The sequence below is a fragment of the Xenopus tropicalis genome, chromosome 6 (assembly GCF_000004195.4).
Source record: "Xenopus tropicalis strain Nigerian chromosome 6, UCB_Xtro_10.0, whole genome shotgun sequence".
Lineage (NCBI taxonomy): Eukaryota > Metazoa > Chordata > Amphibia > Anura > Pipidae > Xenopus > Xenopus tropicalis.
The window spans coordinates 18,678,380-18,696,936 of record NC_030682.2 but is presented as its reverse complement, the minus strand read 5'-3'; the positions used below and the strand labels follow the sequence as shown (position 1 = coordinate 18,696,936).

Sequence of the window (18,557 nt, the reverse complement as noted above, 5' to 3'; positions counted from 1 at the left end):
CTGTCGATTTGGCCCATGGTTCTACAGCAGCGGTTCTCAACCTGTGGGTCGGGACCCCTTTGGGGGTCGAGCAAGCCTTTCACAGGGGTCGCCTAAGACCATCGGAAAACACATATTTCCGATGGTCTTAGGAATAATTTTATGGTTGGGGGTCACCACAACATGAGCAACTGTATTGAAGGGTCGCGGCATTAGGAAGGTTGAGAACCACTGTTCTACTGGTTAATTGGCTGGTGTGTGCAGTGGTGGAGGGGTAATGTGGCTGGTGGCAGTGGGTGAAGGGGTTTGCCATATAGTAATAGAGGTCAGTTTTCTTGGTGGGTCCCTAGAATGTCCTGCATTATAGTCTTTTTAGGCTTTTTGTTCACTCAGTATTGAAGCTGAAGGTTCTCTGTGAATATTATGGAACTAAAGAAATGTAACAAAAGGGGGACTATGGGTATTAATAGGGAAGCTTGAGAGCCAGAAGCAACTTTATAGAAGCCAGGGGGTGGAAAAAGTACAACAAAACTATACAAGAACTATTTCATGTGTCCGACAGACTGTATTATAAGGTATAATGGCTTTTTAATTGTACGGTTGCAGTTCCTTTATCAGTGGGAAGGGAACATTCTATAGCATGAAATGACTCGCTCATTAACCTCTAACAATATTGATTTAACTCAGCCTATTAATTTATGAACGGGTAGTCCTTTCAATGGCAAGCCTACTGTATGTATTCGCAGCACCGGGGAAGCAGTTCTATTGATGCTGTTACATTTTCAATTAATATAAGCCTTTCCACTAGTCTGGCTTTATTGATTGCTAGCACTGTTTATAGCCCCTTGTTATGAAAAGCTCTGCAAGAGCAATCACTGGGCACTTTATTCTTGGCACAATTGCCAATCACTATATTATCAGCGGTGCCGGCCAGTCCCGGATGGAAACCATATTGGTGTTGATGGCTGCTCACATTGTTTTACACATTGTTCTCTGAATAAAATAATTTCCCAGAACTAATTCTGCAATCCAATCTGACTAAGCTCATCCATTCCCTTCTATCCATGCAGCCAGGTCTGTCTTTAGGTTGGTGGGGCCCCAATGGCAAAACAGCTTTTATGGAGGGGCCAAATTAATTATATATAAGACTCAACCTATCATCCCATCAGCTTCTGGCTGTCAGTGGGTGTTGGGAATTGCACATCTACAACAGCCGAATGGCCATGGATTAGGCAGTAGAGATAATAAGGGTTTAATGTAATCAGAGGTGGAGATTTTCTACAAGTCTAGTAACCCATAGCAACCAATGGGCAGGTAGAATGTATTAATGAGCTGTTTAAAAACAATTACCTGATTGGTTGCTAAGGGTTACTAAATGGTGGCCAAGTTTACACCATTTATTGTGTATGTGTTATTGTTGCCATCTGTCATTTGCTGAACTGCAGATCTGTATTATTTCTGTGAAGAGTTTCCGAACAGGGTAATGTACTAAAAGGTGCTAATTGGCTACAGGTCTAGTAACCTATAGTAACCAATAAGAAGCTATCCAATGGTGTGTAATGGTCAGATACTTAATAATAATCATTTGATTTGTTGATATGGGTTACTAGTTAGTATACAAAGTTAGTCCCTTTTACTACATTACCCCATACGTTGCTAAATAAGAGACTAATAAGCTCAGCCAAGTTTCCCTTGCTGTATTAAGAACCAATGGAGCAATATACCTGATTATATATATATGAAATGGGTGGTGTAGTTGTGTGCACACACGCCTGCTTGAAGCAATTGGTCATATTCATTAGTAGGATCAGAAAGACAAGTTGCTTTATGTTTCTCTGGCCGATGAAGGTGCTTAGACTTTTCAGATATTGTTGATCATGATAATTGTATGGCTACAGTGACCCCAGTAATTTGCCAGTACACATATTTCTGATTCGGTGACCATGTTGTACCAAGGCAAGATAGGAGGAGTTGCATCACATTGATCATTGGTTATGACATCACTGCTTGTGCATTATGGAGTCAATTCTGTACCCTGCCATTGGGTAGTGCTTCATGTAGCCCAATTTAATAAGATACGTTACATTGCAGTGGTTAAGAAGAGGTTTCCTGCATGTAAACTTCATAATCATCTTCATTATGAAAATATATGTTTTGAAAGTACTTACAAAATCTTAAATGACTCCCCTACTTGGTCTGTTGTATCCTCCACAATCATATTCTTTGAGAGCTGAATATATACATGTATGGGACCTGTTATCCAGAATGCTTGGAACCTGGGGTATACTTTAAGATACTTTACTAAAAAATCGTTTAAATATTAACCCAATAGGATTGTTTTGCCACCAATAAGGATTAATTATATCTTAGTTGGGATCAAGTACAGGTACTGTTTTATCATTACAGAGAAAAGGGAATCATTTAACCATTAAATAAACCCAATAGGGCTGTTCTGTCCCAATAAGGGGTAATTATATCTTAGTTGGGATCAAGTACAGGTACTGTTTTATTATTACAGAGAAAAGGGAATCATTTAACCATTAAATAAACCCAATAGGGCAGTTCTGCCCCCAATAAGGGGTAATTTTATCTTAGTTGGGATCAAGTACAGGTACTGTTTTATTACAGAGAAAAGGGAATCATTTAACCATTAAATAAACCCAATAGGGCTGTTCTGCCCCCAATAAGGGGTAATTATATCTTAGTTGGGATCAAGTACAGGTACTGTTTTATTACAGAGAAAAGGGAATCATTTAACCATTAAATAAACCCAATAGGGCTGTTCTGCCCCCAATAAGGGGTAATTATATCTAAGTTGGGATCAAGTACAGGTACTGTTTTATTATTACCGAGAAAAGGGAATCATGTAACCATTAAATAAAACCAATAGGGCTGTTCTGCCCCCAATAAGGGGTAATTATATCTTAGCTGGGATCAAGTACAGGTACTGTTTTATTATTACAGAGAAAAGGGAATCATTTAACCATTAAATAAACCCAATAGGGCTGTTCTGCCCCCAATAAGGGGTAATTATATCTTAGTTGGGATCAAGTACAGGTACTGTTTTATTATTACAGAGAAAAGGGAATCATTTAACCATTAAATAAACCCAATAGGGCTGTTCTGCCCCCAATAAGGGGTAATTATATCTTAGTTGGGATCAAGTACAGGTACTGTTTTATTATTACAGAGAAAAGGGAATCATTTAACCATGAAATAAACCCAATAGGGCTGTTCTGCCCCCAATAAGGGGTAATTATATCTTAGTTGGGATCAAGTACAGGTACTGTTTTATTATTACAGAGAAAAGGGAATCATTTAACCATTAAATAAACCCAATAGGGCTGTTCTGCCCCCAATAAGGGGTAATTATATCTTAGTTGGGATCAAGTACAAGGTATTGTTTTATTATTACAGAGAAATAAAGGAAATGTGTTTTAAAATTTTGGATTAATTGGTTAAAATGTAGTCTGTGGAACATGACCTTCCTGTAATTTAGAGCTTTCTGGACAATGGGTTTTTAGATAACAGATCCCATACCTGTTCAGGTTTCCTGTACAGAGCTTTCCATCACTTAGGCATGAACGTCATTTTGGACTATGGTTTTGTTTGAGCTGAAAGTCCAATCAGGCCCATGACTAAGTACCATTTTTAAATGCTGAAATATAAAAATTCTCTTTCTGCATCATTTGAAACCCTGGCAGGGGAGAAGGAACCAAAACACTGATGTTACAAATTTAACAACTTCTCCACAGCTTACAGACAGCATGCAGGAAGTACATAACCCACAATGCATTGCACTGTGACATTCCATTCCTTGTGTGCAGGGAAGGCAGGCTGAGGACAGTCTCCTAGAAACTAGTTATTTGGCACATAGGCCTAAAATTTAGATCATACCATATAGGGTCAGTTTAAACTATTTATGGTACTTTACAACTGACCCCCGAGATTGTGACACCAGAGCAGCAACCCATAGATGCGTGGGACGCTTGGAAGCTGATAGATAAAGAACAAAGTTAGAAGCCAATGTAGGACTGCTGGGTGCATACTGAATTTCAGTTTCTTAATTTACCCTTTCATAATGTCATTCCTGAACGCCTCGCTTAACTTATCTAATTTCAATCAAGGCAAATAATCCCCGCCGGCAAAATACCCCTCTCTTACAGTGTTACAGAAAGAACAGGCCAATTTCCCCTATGAATAGGGTTTTAGATTACACAGTATTATGTAGAGAGAGCAGAACTAATTATTTAATATTCATTTTGGAGATTGGACAATGGAGAATGTAAATGTAACATTTCGAAGCATGAATTCGGGTTATTTGATACTGGTATTGTTCCACGTAGCAGAATTGAAATGTTTTGTTAAAATAAATTGAGAAATGCTTTCCAATAAAGGAGAAGAAAGAAGGAACGTGAGTTCCGTCTCAGTGACTTGGATTTTGATGCTACCTGTGCTCATTGACCCAAAGGCAACCTGCCACTTTGGGTCACTGACGCTCCTTGCATTGCGACTGTTCAGCAAAGTCTTTAGTCCAGCAACTAATAGAAGGTATAACAAATAAAATACACACTGCATATACACTAGGTCAGTTTGGTCATCGGCTGGAGGATTTTTTATGTGGTTTTTATGAGTTTTCATTTCGAACCTTTTTAGGTAGAAGAAACCTAATCAATGTCCAACCCCTCCAAACAAAACCATGGAGCACCATGTCAAAATGTATGACAACATGTAGGGCGGGAGAAGAGTAAGAACTGACTGAATTTGGCCCACTCAATAAGTTACATGCAAAGTACAAAAACCACTGAGTCTTCAAAATCTGCCATGCAAATGGCTTGACTTCTGGCACACATATGGGATGCCTCAAGATCAGTGTTAAGGTCCCCATACACGCTGAGATCCGCTCACTTGGCGATCCCCACCTATGGGTGGGCGATATCGGGGAGCTTGTAGTTAAAAAAATAAATAATTTGTTCATTTGGCCCTGGGGCCAAACAATCGAATTATATTGGCGGCAAGGGGCAGTCGGTTCGGGGACCACATTCAATGAGCCAATGCGGTCCCCGATCCGACTGAATTTTCTAGCTTGGCCGATCGATATCTGTGCCAATTTCAGGCCAGATATCGGTCGGCCAGGCCCCTCGTTTCTGCCCCTACACGGGCAGATAAGCTGTTGAATCGGTCCCAGGGACCGATATCGGCAGCTACAATCTGCCCGTGTATGGGGACCTTAAATGTGTGGTACATGTGGTGTAAGTCAGTTGCATGCGTGGGTGCCACATGTGTAGGTGCTTTAAGGCAGCGTTGTCACTTAATATAATTAGTCGGCCAATTATATCTCATACAGCAGGGGTCCCCAACCTTTTTAGCACCACGGGCCAGTAGGAGGCAAAAACATTTTTCCACGGACCAGAGGCAGAGGGAAGGGGGGGCGGGGCGTGGCGCATAATACATGCAACATGCTGGGGGGGGTGCGCTGCGGCCCACTGCCATGCCGTCCACGGCCCAGAACTGGTCCGTGGCCCGGCGGTTGGGGACCCCTGTCATACAGCATGTTGGAGGGCCAGATTCAGACATAGTAAAGTCAATGGAACCTCTGAACAGATTGGGGTCATAAATATCTTTTGGAGGGCCACATGTGCCCACGGGCCTCCAATTGGGCAGCCCTTATCTAGGGGAAACCTCGGAAGTAGCACTCCTCAGGACAGCTTTTAATTCCTTTTTTGCAGTCATTGTACTTTGTGTGAATTATTTGCTATTCATTGAAGCAAGTCTGAGCTGGAGCAATGACACTAGGCATATAATTGTTTAATCTGAATGTATAGGCACAAGTACAGTTATTAATAGTGTTTAAGCATTCAGAGCATAAGTACTTTAGGCTCACTATGCTTTTTCCTGATAAGATAACCTTTTGCTCTATTTGGCAAGTTGTGAGTATGAATCCCCCCCACACCATAGTCTTTGCCTTGCTTGGTTTTCTTACCCCAATACCTGACTCCCTCCTGTCACTCCATCGGGACCTTGAGGACCAAAGCGGAAGGGGTAGGTCAGTTAGGGAAGGATTTGGGAAAAGTGATTATTTATTCCCTTTTATATTTGTAGAATGGTAAGAAATTGACTGAAACAATAACCCTGTTACTTTGTTATTGGAAAGGAGGAAATGACAAAACATGTATTAAGGGTTTAGAATGCTGTAGTGCCCATATTCCATGTTCTTAATTCAGATTTAGTTCATCTATTGTTTTAAACAAAAATAAAGAAATAAAATATCAGTTCTGAATATGAACTTTAGCATCTAGCATTTACTATACTCATAAGGAAAAGTACGGGATCTGATGGAGCCTATTTACACCTCATAAACATTTCACTAGACAAGGCGCCAAGTGTTGTTTAATTATGTCAGTGGGCAGAGAATACAAAGGCCGAGAGCGAGCAGCCAGCTAATCCTGGTACTATAATTCAGAATGGATTGTCTGCTTCTTAGAAATTGCTGAAGGGGATATGCAGATCCCATTCTAATGAGAGAATGACAGATTATTCATTGCTTGTGGAGTTTACTTATTGACAGACTAGAAATGAAGAACCAGTTTCATGATTTGTTAACTGACCAAAAAAATCAGTGTTTGTTCTCCTCCAGGGCTGTCTTTCAGTGTGGTGGGGCCCAGAAAAGAAGGAAACTTTATGGGACCCCACAGACACTATAGCTATAGAAAAGTAGAGCCCATGGTCGCAGGGGGGACCCGGACCCTGGGGTCTGCTCTCTTCTTTAGTTGCAAATAAATTCCCCCTCCCAGCCATTCTTCTACCTGCAGGCAGGGAAGGGTAGACATGAGAAACATGGGGGGATGCAGGTGGGGGACCAGGGAGTGAGCAGGCAGGGCTAGGAAGAGGGTGAGGCAACTGCAAGTGGGTGGCCAGATAGGAGTGCCTGTGTGCCGGGCCCCTCCAAAGATATGTCTGTGGGGACAAAATTCTGCAATCTTAAGTAGCCTGGCACTAATGCTGGCTTGTGTGTGTGTGTGTGGGGGGGGGCAAAATGACCTGGCATTCCAAGTAGAATCCGTTCACACACCAATGCTCTTATGGGTGCTTTACCCATTTATTCATCCACTACTACATCAACACTTTGGGAGGTTTTAACTCCTTTCATCAGGACTTTCTTCCTGAGGGAGGTGGACACCCCCAAATCGATGATAAGGTAATGGCTCAATAAATGGGTTAAGCACCCATAAGAGCATTGGTGCATGCAGCCAATTTTGTATTCTTCATTGACATTGAGATGTTGGTTAGCATCCAGAGAGCTGCAACCCCCCAACTAGTGTGGGGAACGTGGCCAGTTTGGGGAACATGGCCAGTTTGGGGAACGTATCCTTCAGTATTGCTCAGTTCAGTCACGGTGATCCAATTGTTGTCCATTTGGGCAGCAGCGTTTCTGGCCTTAATGCTACCTCAGGTGGCTTTCATGATGCCGCCACCCCCCCCCCCCCCCGCACTAGAAGAGTCAAATTTCTGGTCACCCATGTTCTATTTATTCCTATGGGAATTGATAAATACCATTGATAAATACACTTTATTAAGCTCTAAACTCACATTTTGATAAATCTGCCCCAAAGTATAAGTATTTATTTTGCTGATTTCTGGTCTCGAGACCTCTGTCAGTGGTTGTTGGGAGTTTTGTTCCATCTGAAGCACAGTAGGTTGTACACTGCTGCAGTATATAAACAGACATTCCATTAACATGTTAACATGAGGGCAGAACAGCAGGCAATAATTTTAATCTCTATAAATATGCTCTAAATACTACTTTATATAGCATAAAAAATGAATGCTGAATGAATCGTGCATCTTTCTTGCCATTTGCAGCTGAATTTCTACATTATAGTACAGACAATCTACACCTTCGGACACAGCGTTTCCCTGATTGCTCTGACTATAGGAAGTACCATTCTCTGCTTGTTCAGGTGAGATTCCATGCATGCCTGTCGTTTCTAGCCATACCACATTTTAGGCTTTAATACTCCTTTATAATAGCACTATTATTATTCTTTTAAATTCTGTAATGCTAAAACTTTACTTTACAAATATCTTTTTTTTTTCTCTTAAGAAAACTCCACTGTACACGGAATTACATTCATCTGAATATGTTCATCTCTTTCATTTTGAAAGCCATCTCTGTGTTAATAAAGGACGGCTTCCTCTTCTCCAACCCAGAGTCGTGTCCTGAATCTTTGGTTAGTGGGCCGTTAATTGTAATTACCACTCTTTCTATGTTATTTAGCCTTTGTTCCTACTGGGAATATGCTCAGTGGTGTGTAACTGGGACCACACAAAAACATTTTGTAGGGTCCTCCCAGGGCTAGACATTTTGGATAACTTGTGATATCATCGTGGGATAAGTCTGGCTAAATTGGTCATATATAAAGAAGAGTAAATATCATGATCATTCATGGGGCTAAGTTAGTTTTTGACACTGGCATATATCACCCCCCCCCCTTTTTTTTTTTTACAGATTGGCTGCAAAGTTATATTAGTATTAATGCAGTACTGCGTCATGGCAAATTTCTACTGGCTCTTGGTTGAAGGACTTTATCTTCAGACACTTCTTGTGGTGATTTTCACTTCACATAAACTTTTTATAGTGTACCTACTGATTGGATGGGGTGAGTTACTTTCTGTTGTTTTACTAGAAAATAACTAGTGCAAATGGGACAACCCTTGGTTGAGAATATTGCAAATGTATTTAAATTAAACTAAACATCTGTACAAGATCAGAACTAGGTAATGTACAGGATTCTGCCTAGGATGGAGGGCTGCTCCAGGTCTAGGAGACTTAGTAAGACCAGAAAGAATTTTAGTGGTGAAAAAGGTGGGGACAATACAGATTCAGAGTCCCCTCAGGTGTTTATGATACTGGGGTATGGGAACTGTACTGAAGGGCCACAGTTAGTGCCACTATTTTGCCCTGCCTTTCCATAATGCCATACTCTCAGCCATCTTCTCCTCCTATAGCTGCCATGCCTAAATGTTCCTTTTTTTGGTGCACCAGTATGTGTGGGGTTCAGTTCCTTCTTTGAAACACCTAAATACAGTTCTGGGTAGGGATTCCACCATTTAGTTTTGACCTAGACCATCTGTTTTTCAGAAGGGCTGTCTGGGTCAAAACTGCCTGCCGGGTTCTACAAATCAGGAAATCCAGACAGGACTATCCTTGATTGATGTGACGTTCAGCCAATTTTCACATTGGCTGAACGCCCCACCCCCTGATAGCACCCTACTGCCCCTGCCAATGATCGCTCCACACTGTGACATCAAAGCCCCCCCCCCAGTGACATCCCAGCCTGCCCCCTTGCCTGGAGTTTGGGGAGCCCAAAGGTGGTAACCCTAGCTTTGTGTTTGTATTTGGGAGATCCACTACACTGTTAGTCAAAAGAAAAACAACAAATCATAAGCATGCCTAGGGCCCCAGTCTTTTCATAATCCATCTCGGTAACAGTGGTTGATATATATAAGCAAACCAAGAGGCATATTTATTATAGTGTGTAAACAAGTATCACCAGTAAGGTTGCCCATACCTACCAATCAGCAATTAGAATTGAATGGTCACCTAGAAAACAAAAGCAAAGATCTGATTGGTTGCTATGGGCAACGTTGCATTACACACTATAATACAGGGATCTCTAACCTTTTTGAACCATGAGCCACATTTAAATAGAGTTGGAGAGCAACGCAACTTTTTGTTTTTCACTCCAGATAAAGGTTTCTGTGTGAGACCGAATATATATATATATATATATATATATATATATATATATATATAAAATATAGATATGGTTTAGGATGATATTTTTCTTAAAATGGTTCATTTGTCTGCTCTGTCTCTCTTTCTTATACCAGGAATCCCTACCATATTCATTATTATTTGGATTGTGTCCAGAGTTTATTTAGACGATACCGAGTAAGTACAAATTCCTGGAATCAAGTAGATTAACTGAACTGTACTGGTTCCTGCAACTCATCATTTTCTCTTGCTTCTATAGATGCTGGGATACTAATGATCACAGTGTTCCTTGGTGGATAATAAGGATTCCAATCATTATTTCTATCACTGTAAGTAAATGTCCAAGAAAAAGATTTTTGTTATGTTCATTGGCTTTGGGACGGACATTCTGCACATGTGCTTGGATCTAAGTCCAGTAACACATCCCATAATCAGATGTGGCGTCAGTCTTGCCTTTAAAAATCACTGGATTTCTATTGCGCCTCAATGGCAATCAGGGATGTTTTGGGAGCTATGCATTGGGGTGCTTTTGGATACTTGGTAGGTAGGGATAGGGTGTGATGCCCATACACAGTTCTTTCTAAGGGTTCCCCCCAAATGATGTATAAAAATATATTACATAAAATAGACCATTTGTAAACCCTGCTTTATTTAAATCAAACATTTCATAATAATATACTTTTTTAGTAGTGTGTGTCATTGGGTATTCCTAAATAGAGAAAGTGCACACAAACAAGCCAAGGCACACATACATGCTAGGCCCCATCAGCCAATAAATGGGCAGAGTTCTGTCTTTTACTCCCACACTACTTCCTGTTACAGTCAGAGCTGCATTATTTCTGGTCATGTGATCTCTGAGGGAGCACACAGCCCATCACTAAATGGTGGCTAAAGAGAAACGATGAAAAGGGCAATATTTACTTTAACGGCCACTTAATATGATATAAACTATCTGTAGCTTAAGTATTTATTCTGGATGTATAGTTTTCCTGTAATGGGAATGACACATACCAGTGTTATGCTTTGGTATGGCTTTCCTTTGGAAGCAGACCTATCAGACATATCTGTGCATATGTGTATGGGTACAGTACTTTGTGATAGCCGGTTGGGTCTATCCAACCTTTATGTCAAAAACTGCAGCTGTACATTAGGGTTGAGATAAAAATGGAGCCACCAAAGGGTCATTGATTATTTCAGGGTTTATATTGTTTACACAGCTGCAGCATGGGGAGTAATTAATGGGATTAGGAGAGCATTATACAGAGAGTTATGGATTTTAATTAAAAAGGGGCATTCCCTAATTGGAGAGAGATCATGCAGAAAAGCCATTACTTGATAATGTCAGGCAGAGCAGCCAGCCTTTCTTGGATAATTCATTCGCCCACAGCACTTTGTACAAAATTTTACATAAAAACATACAGAAAAATAAGGAGGCCTGTGCATAATGACTAGCCCTGGTATGGAATAAATAGCATTAGTGGAATAAAATGCGCAATGCAAACAGTTTCTCTCTGTATGTTTCTCTCAGCAGATAGGCGGAGGGTAAGGGACTGTAGCAGATCTATAGTAAAGAGTCCATTTGCAATATCTAGTGGCTAGGGTCTTATTTTCCCAAGCAACCATGCAGTAATTTGAATGAGAATATGAATAGGCAAAGAACTAAATAAAAAGATCAGTAATAAAAAATAACAAGAACAACAAAATTGTAGTCTGCTAGGGTCAGGGACCCCCACCTGATTTCTGAAAAAAGGCAGAAAAGGAAGGCAAATAATTTAAAAACTACAAAAAACAGACAATTGCAAAGTTGACTAAAAGTCGACTTGAATGTGAACCTCCCCTTTAAACCTTATACATATTGTATAAGCCTGAGACAACGGCAGATATTAGGGGAAAGGATCATTAATTAATAACTGTACACAACTTGTATCTATTATGTAGGAAGGGAATAAAATAAAATGTGCAAAATAATCAAGTATTGTCTTGGCTAGAGAGTCATTTATTAACTAGTTCAGTCTACTTTAGATCCTGGGTAGTGTCTAATCCAATGTACTGTACCATCTTAGCAATACAAGTTAGAAAGCAGAAAGTGGCAATATCCTTTCACCAACAGGAATCTCTGCTGTAAAGATTAAAGGAAAACTTATGAATACTTAATACTTAACAGATAGTTCAGATCATATTGAGTTTCCTATTAAAGAATCTTACCAAACTGCAATATATATTTGTAAATATTGGCCTTTTATATCTTTGTGCTCTCACAGAGACAGGGTTGCCAGGTTGGTGGGATTTTTTGCCAAATTAGGCTACTAATTTAAAGCCCAGGTGGGTTTCTAAAGTAAAAACCCGCCAAGGTACAAATTTGGGCTAGTTTTTGGAGCCTTGGCGGGTTTGTAGTTTGGAAACTAGCCTAGTTTTTTCCTCTGACATTCCTAGCCCAGTGCATGCTGGGTAATGTAGTTTGTATCTTACAATTAGTCTACAGCTAAGATTAATATAAAACTACAATACCCAGCATGCAATGATAGACAGACGCTGAACCTGAAGCAGCAAAACTACTATAACCTGCATGGACTGATGGAAACATCAGCCATCCCAGTAACTGGAGAGGGGGCGCAGGGCATGGGTAGTGATTATATGCTTTAAAAAGGCATGTTTTCCCAGATATACTTTTTATTTTTTAGAATTTTTTTTCATTGTGCATGTTGGGCTATTTATGGGCTACTTTCAAAGTGGGTTTTGGCTAGTTTTGGCCTGGTTTGGAAAAATAATTCTGGCAACCCTGCTCAGAGATCACCTGACAGGAAATAATGCAGCTCTAACTGTAACAGGAAGTAGTGTGGGAGCAAAAGGCAGAACTCTGCCCATTAATTGGCTGATGGGGCCTAGCATGTATGTGTGCCCTTGGTGTGGTTGGTGCGCACTGTGAATTGTATGATCCCAGGGGGCGGCCCTTAGTACTTAAAATGGCACTTTTCTATTTAGGATCACCCAATGGCACATGAAAAAAGTATATTTTCATGAAAATGGTTTATTTAGATAATGCAGAGTTTTACATATGAGCTGTTTTATGCAATATATTTTTACAGAGACCTACATTGTTCAGAGGTATAGTTTTCCCTTAAGTTATAGAAAGGCCTTGTGTTGCGCAAACAGACGATCCTACAGCTTGCCGTGCCTTGATTTTGCATGATTTCTGATTTCCCCCATTGAAATTCTACCGGTAACTAACGGATAAACCCATTTTGGCTTGCAGCTTAATTTCTGCCTTTTCATTAACATAATTCGGATTCTGCTACAGAAGCTACTATCACCCGACGTTGGGGGCAACGACCAATCACAGTTCAAGTGAGTATTCAGAGAAAAGCGTATAATCAGGTGGGCCGCACATGTTCACCAGTCAAGGGGGTCTGGTAGATGGGTATAGTCTGGGCATAGTGCCAATGCAAGTGGTCTATTTGTATATCTGAAGGTACTAATAGGAGGGAGCCAATAGCATGATGTTGCACAGGCCGCTGTGGGAACCCAGGAACTACAATGTACAGGGTCAGTGGGTGCACTTGCCCATGATTCAGCAGAATAGGCAGGACGCAAAGGTGCAAGGAGCATTTTGGGGCCTTTAATGAATGATGTCCTTTGCACCCATTTTATGCCAGTCTGGAGAACTTCATGACAAAACAGTATATAACACAAACCCTATATAATATAAAATACAAACACCAATTGCAGGTTATTTTAGCGTCCTCGTCAATAGCTGTTAATAGGCGCAGACATCACTTAGACACCGAACAATAGAAATTATGCCAGCTGGGCTTCTGCGCAACTGCCTCCAATGTGTGCAAAAAAGTACGCTCAGTTGCATTAATTTTAGGGCCGGGCAACCTGGGTGGCCACACTGCCCCCCCTTACACACAGGGGAGGGAGGTAAGTGTATAGGGAGCGCAAGCAGATCTTAAAGTACCACCGTTTAGAGTAACCCTTCTACAGTATTACAACTATGTACCCTCTCTCCACTTTGTAATAAACGTGCAGGCTCTCACTCTTCACACCTAACAGTTATTAACAATTAAGCACACCAAGGCTCACATGCAGGCAGGTTGTCAAATAATCTTTCATGTGTTTATTTCTTGCTCTCCACATGGGTATCCTATAGGCCAGTTACTCAGCTAGGCAATTTCTCTCACCCTTTCCATTACCATGCAACTCTGTTCCCACCAATCCGCTCTAGTGGTTGGGTATTCCATGCTGGTACCCCTCTCTAGTGGACCATACTCCTCAGTGATACACCTCCACTCTCCCCTGGATAGGCATTTCCTCTAACTGATTCTGCCCAGGAGCCTCTTGTACTCTCTCACTAGCTGTTCCTATGCTGACACTGGATTCCCCATCTAATGGGGTGCCCATTGGAACCTGGTTCCCCTTTCTCCTCCTTGTTGGGGCGGAGGCTGTCCTTTCTGCCTAACCTGACTGCCTTGAGCACCTGCTCTGGTGGCCGGTGATATAAATGACACTTTAACTACTTGAACTATATCAAACGTAACATTTTTGTATTACCACTGATCACATTCACAATCACACTTACTAATCATACACATTTCTTATTGTCCTTGCTCCATCATTTTCCACCACCAACTGGCCAAGTCTGGTGGGGGGTAGGCAGAAACAAAAGGTACATACTTAGTGCCCCCGCTGTTGCACCCTAGGCACGTGCCTCTTCTGCCTACCCCGAGTTCCGTCCCAGGTTAATTTCTGTGAATCAAACACATTTGCATCAGATACAGTGCAGCTGCATCAGGCACAACACCCCCTTGCCACTGCAATTATTCTGGTATTCAGGGGAAAATGCTGCTCTGTGGGAAGGAAAGCATGGCCATTGTGCTTGAAATTGTACTTTGCTCACTGCCCTTGTGGACATAAATTAACCCTAGTGTCTACTGAATACTTCTAAATTTTAAGGTCATGTTATGTCCTTATATATATATATATATATATATATATAGATGTTGCAGCTGTTCTATATTTTGCCAAACTAGGGGTGAATATGACTAGACCGACCAGCTGAAATATTCTGCAATCTATAGATAACCAATCCCCATTTTATATAAAATGGAGGACATTTTTTACCTCTTTTTGTTTTTGTACACAATTAATTTGGAATTTTGGCAGATATGGAGAATTCAATATATCTGTTCTATTTTCTCCATTTGTGAATTTGAATTGCTCCATGTAAACTACTAATGTGAGTTAATGCACAGAAACTACAAATGGAGCCTTTGTTTTGACACCACAATGCCCACCATTACTTAACACACTAAATGGAAATAAGTGCAATATTTTTAAATGGGGTGATACGGCAGGAGATGGGCAACCCCACAACCTTATTGTCTCAATCTCTAGTTTTCTCTATCTGTCTTGTATTTGTTTCTATCCAACTAGCAACTGAAATTGTGCATTTTACTCCTGTTTTAATGAACATTTTTGTTTTTTGTTTGTGCCAGGAGGCTTGCCAAATCTACCCTTCTGCTCATACCCCTTTTTGGGGTGCACTACATGGTGTTCGTGGGTTTCCCAATGCCCAGTTTCAGTGATTGTCAGATATGGTTTGAATTGTGCGTCGGGTCCTTTCAGGTAAGCAGACCAAATGACGAATGTAATCATTTCATTGTATGTGTATCAAGTAGCCAATACTAAATATTCTTCTTTCCTTTGCAGGGGCTGGTGGTGGCAATTCTATACTGTTTCTTAAACACAGAAGTAAGCCATTTATATCTCCAAATTCCATGATTAGTATATTTCATATATAAAGCAAAGTAAATGTGAGAAAGCGAGGCTGCAGCACAGCAACACATGTGGCCTTAGTAGACAAGATATATTCAGTGCCAAATACTGCACAAGTCTGGTTACAAACACTCAACCGCTGATTGCAGATTTGTCCTGGTTCTTAGGCACCCAAAATTAACCTAATTTAATTTTTTACTCAGAATTAAACGCTCATCATATTACCAACAAGAATCTGAGCTCAGAATTCATTTGCTGTTTCAAAGCCAGGATCATTTTTACTTGCATTTTTTTAGCATATGGTTCCACTGAAGTGGTTTTTTTTTGCAAAATAGACGTTTTTCTGGTATGGAGTCTGCTTCCTCTATAGTTACGCCAGTGCATGGTGCCATTGTCTTAGTGCAGTCTGGGCAAGCTATCCCCCCCAAGCTAAAATACCCATGGGTGAGCCAAACCTGGCTCACCCATGGGTCATACAGCAGATTCTAGTTCATCAAATTAATCACCAACACTGTTACTAGACTTCTCCCCTCCTCTAGTAAAATCCAGGGGGAACTCTACCCAAACACAACTTAAGCTTTTTTAAAAGTAAACATAATTTCAAGCAACTTTGCAATATACATCAATTAACAAATATGCAACCTTAATATTATAATTTTTAATGTAATAATATGGTTTGGAACAGTTCCGTAAGCCCCGTCCCCTGTTCCCTAAGCCCCACCCCCTGTTCCCCTGCTGATCTGGCTGACTACTTTGTGACTCAAATAAAATGTAACAGTAGTCGCCTGTCCTCAGCCTGCCCTCAGCCTGCATCCTCCCAATCCCAGAATTCCCTGCACACGTGATGTCAATAAGGAAAGGAACATCACAGTGCAATGCATTGTGGGTTATGTAGTTCCTGCATGCTGTCTGTAAGCTGTTGAGAAGTTGTTACAAATTGTAACATCAGTATTTTAGTCCCTCCTCCCCTGCCAGGATTTCAAATGATGCAGAAAGAGAAGGACTGTTTTGCAGCTATATTTCAGCATATAAAAGTGGTATTGAAGGAACAGATTACAGTGACAGGTATATTAGGGGTTTCTGAGTTGTGTGGGGCTCTAACAAATTTTGGTTTGGAAACCAGAGTTCCCCCTTAATTGTGCGTTTCCCCCCCACCAGGTGCAAGGAGAGCTAAAAAGAAAATGGCGGAGCTTGGACTACATCCGCTACAAGAAGCACGATAAAAGGATGCACAGTTTGACTATTTCTCGCAATGGCTCCGAGGGTGTACCCCAGTTTCACAGGGACTCAAGGGCCCAGTCCATTATGCAGACAGAAACCACAATGATATAATCCAAGCAAGAACATACAGGACAATCAATTGCCAAATATTAAAGACTTCAAAGAATATACGAGGCTAAATGGTATTGCTATCAGCAGAGGGCCAGACTGACTCTGCAGAGACCATGTATAGCCCATATATCCAGTGGAGCTTTGTACAGATGGTGGGGTGGGGGTTAATATAATGTTGCACTTCAATGTTCTATAGATTTTTACCATGCACTTTTGTATCTAAATTATTATATCTGTACCAGTAAATCTCTTTTTGTGTAGTGAGCTTTGTTCCTACTGATATCTGCTCTTTTTTTAGGAATTCTGGATGCAATTCCTGTAAGGAAAACACAAAATCTTCAACTAGGAACCCTTTTCATTGGCAATGTTTGTCCCAACTAACTGAGAGCAATTAATCAGCACTTAGGTTTTATTTGTATCCAGCAGTAAAAAATGATAAAAGCAAATATATAAGTGGTCACCAACCAGTGGCTCAGGGGCAACATGTTGCTTACCAACCCCTTGGATGTTGCTCCCAGTGGCCTCAAAGTTGGAGATTTTTGAATTTCTGAATTGGAGGCAAGTTTTGGAGGCATAAAGACCATGTGTACTGCTAAACAAAGCCTCTAGTATTTCTGCAAGTCCACATTGGGCTACTAATTAAACAATTTGAGTCCTAATTGGTCAACTATTACAAAAGTTTTTGTCTTTGTGTTGCTCCCCAGCTTTTTTTTTATTGAAATGTTGCTCATGGGTATAAAAAGTTTGGGGACCCCTGGTTTAGAGGTGGTAAACGTTGCCTGCATTGGTCTATAATCCCCTATTAGAAAGAAGGGCTGTAGCTAGCTTTTAATTGTCTAGAACAGGGCTGTCTAACTGGATTCCCTTGGGGAATAAGGGATCCCCACCCTTTTTTTATACATGTGAACCACATTCAAATGTAAAAAGAGTTGGGGAGAAAGTATGAAATATGTACCCTGGGGTTACCAAATAAGGGCTGTGATTGGCTATTTAGTAGCCTCTATGTGAACTGACAACCTACAGGAAGCTCTCTTTGGCAGTACCTCTGGCTTTTATGCAAACTTGCCTCCAAGCCAGAAATTCAAAAATAAGCAACATGTTGCTCCTCAGCCATTGGTTGGGAATCACTGACCTATATGTCTCCATAGACCTTTTTGTATGCCATGATTGTCTTAATCATAAATCTTTCCCAAACAAATGCAATAGTGCTTGGGCAGTGCTTTTAGAGCATCTGTGCCAGGGGGCCCTATAGTTTTACGGAAAAAGGTTTACTGATTCCTTTAACTACTTGAGACCTTTTTTTAGCCTCGTGCTAGCCACGGATGCTGGAAAAAAAAAACTGTTCATGGATTGCTAGGGGTTAATACTGTGGTGTAAATTACCCAGTGTTTATCAATAAGCCCAGGGAGAAGAGTAAATGAATTTAACAGAATTCATACATAGCATTTCTGACTTGACTGGTAAGTTCTTCTCGGCAACTTCTTTATCTTTTGGCAATGCCCAGTTACAGGAGGGTAACCTCTGGCCATTTTCAGGTAGATCACCCCTCCTTGGGTCTGTGAATTATATTGTTCGTCCTAAATCGGTACAGCTAAGAGCCCATGAGTATAAATGCAGTGAAAATATTCATATATTCAAATATATCAGTTCTTAAAACCCTCTATCATCATTATGTGCCCCAGATATGCACAGA

The 18,557-nt window shown here is 40.8% G+C and overlaps 1 protein-coding gene across 1 annotated transcript in view; it reads left to right on the top strand.

Annotated features, from left to right (window-relative positions):
- The window catches only part of vipr2 (vasoactive intestinal peptide receptor 2), a 45,570-nt gene extending 28,442 nt beyond the window's left edge, over window positions 1-17,128 (top strand). The window contains 9 exon segments of the mRNA NM_001127144.1: window positions 7,843-7,940; window positions 8,084-8,210; window positions 8,489-8,639; window positions 9,874-9,934; window positions 10,017-10,086; window positions 13,011-13,102; window positions 15,253-15,382; window positions 15,467-15,508; window positions 16,691-17,128. Coding sequence (NP_001120616.1) covers window positions 7,843-7,940; window positions 8,084-8,210; window positions 8,489-8,639; window positions 9,874-9,934; window positions 10,017-10,086; window positions 13,011-13,102; window positions 15,253-15,382; window positions 15,467-15,508; window positions 16,691-16,864 — 945 coding nt within the window. The 3' untranslated portion in view covers window positions 16,865-17,128.
- Window positions 17,129-18,557: the final 1,429 nt, after the last annotated feature.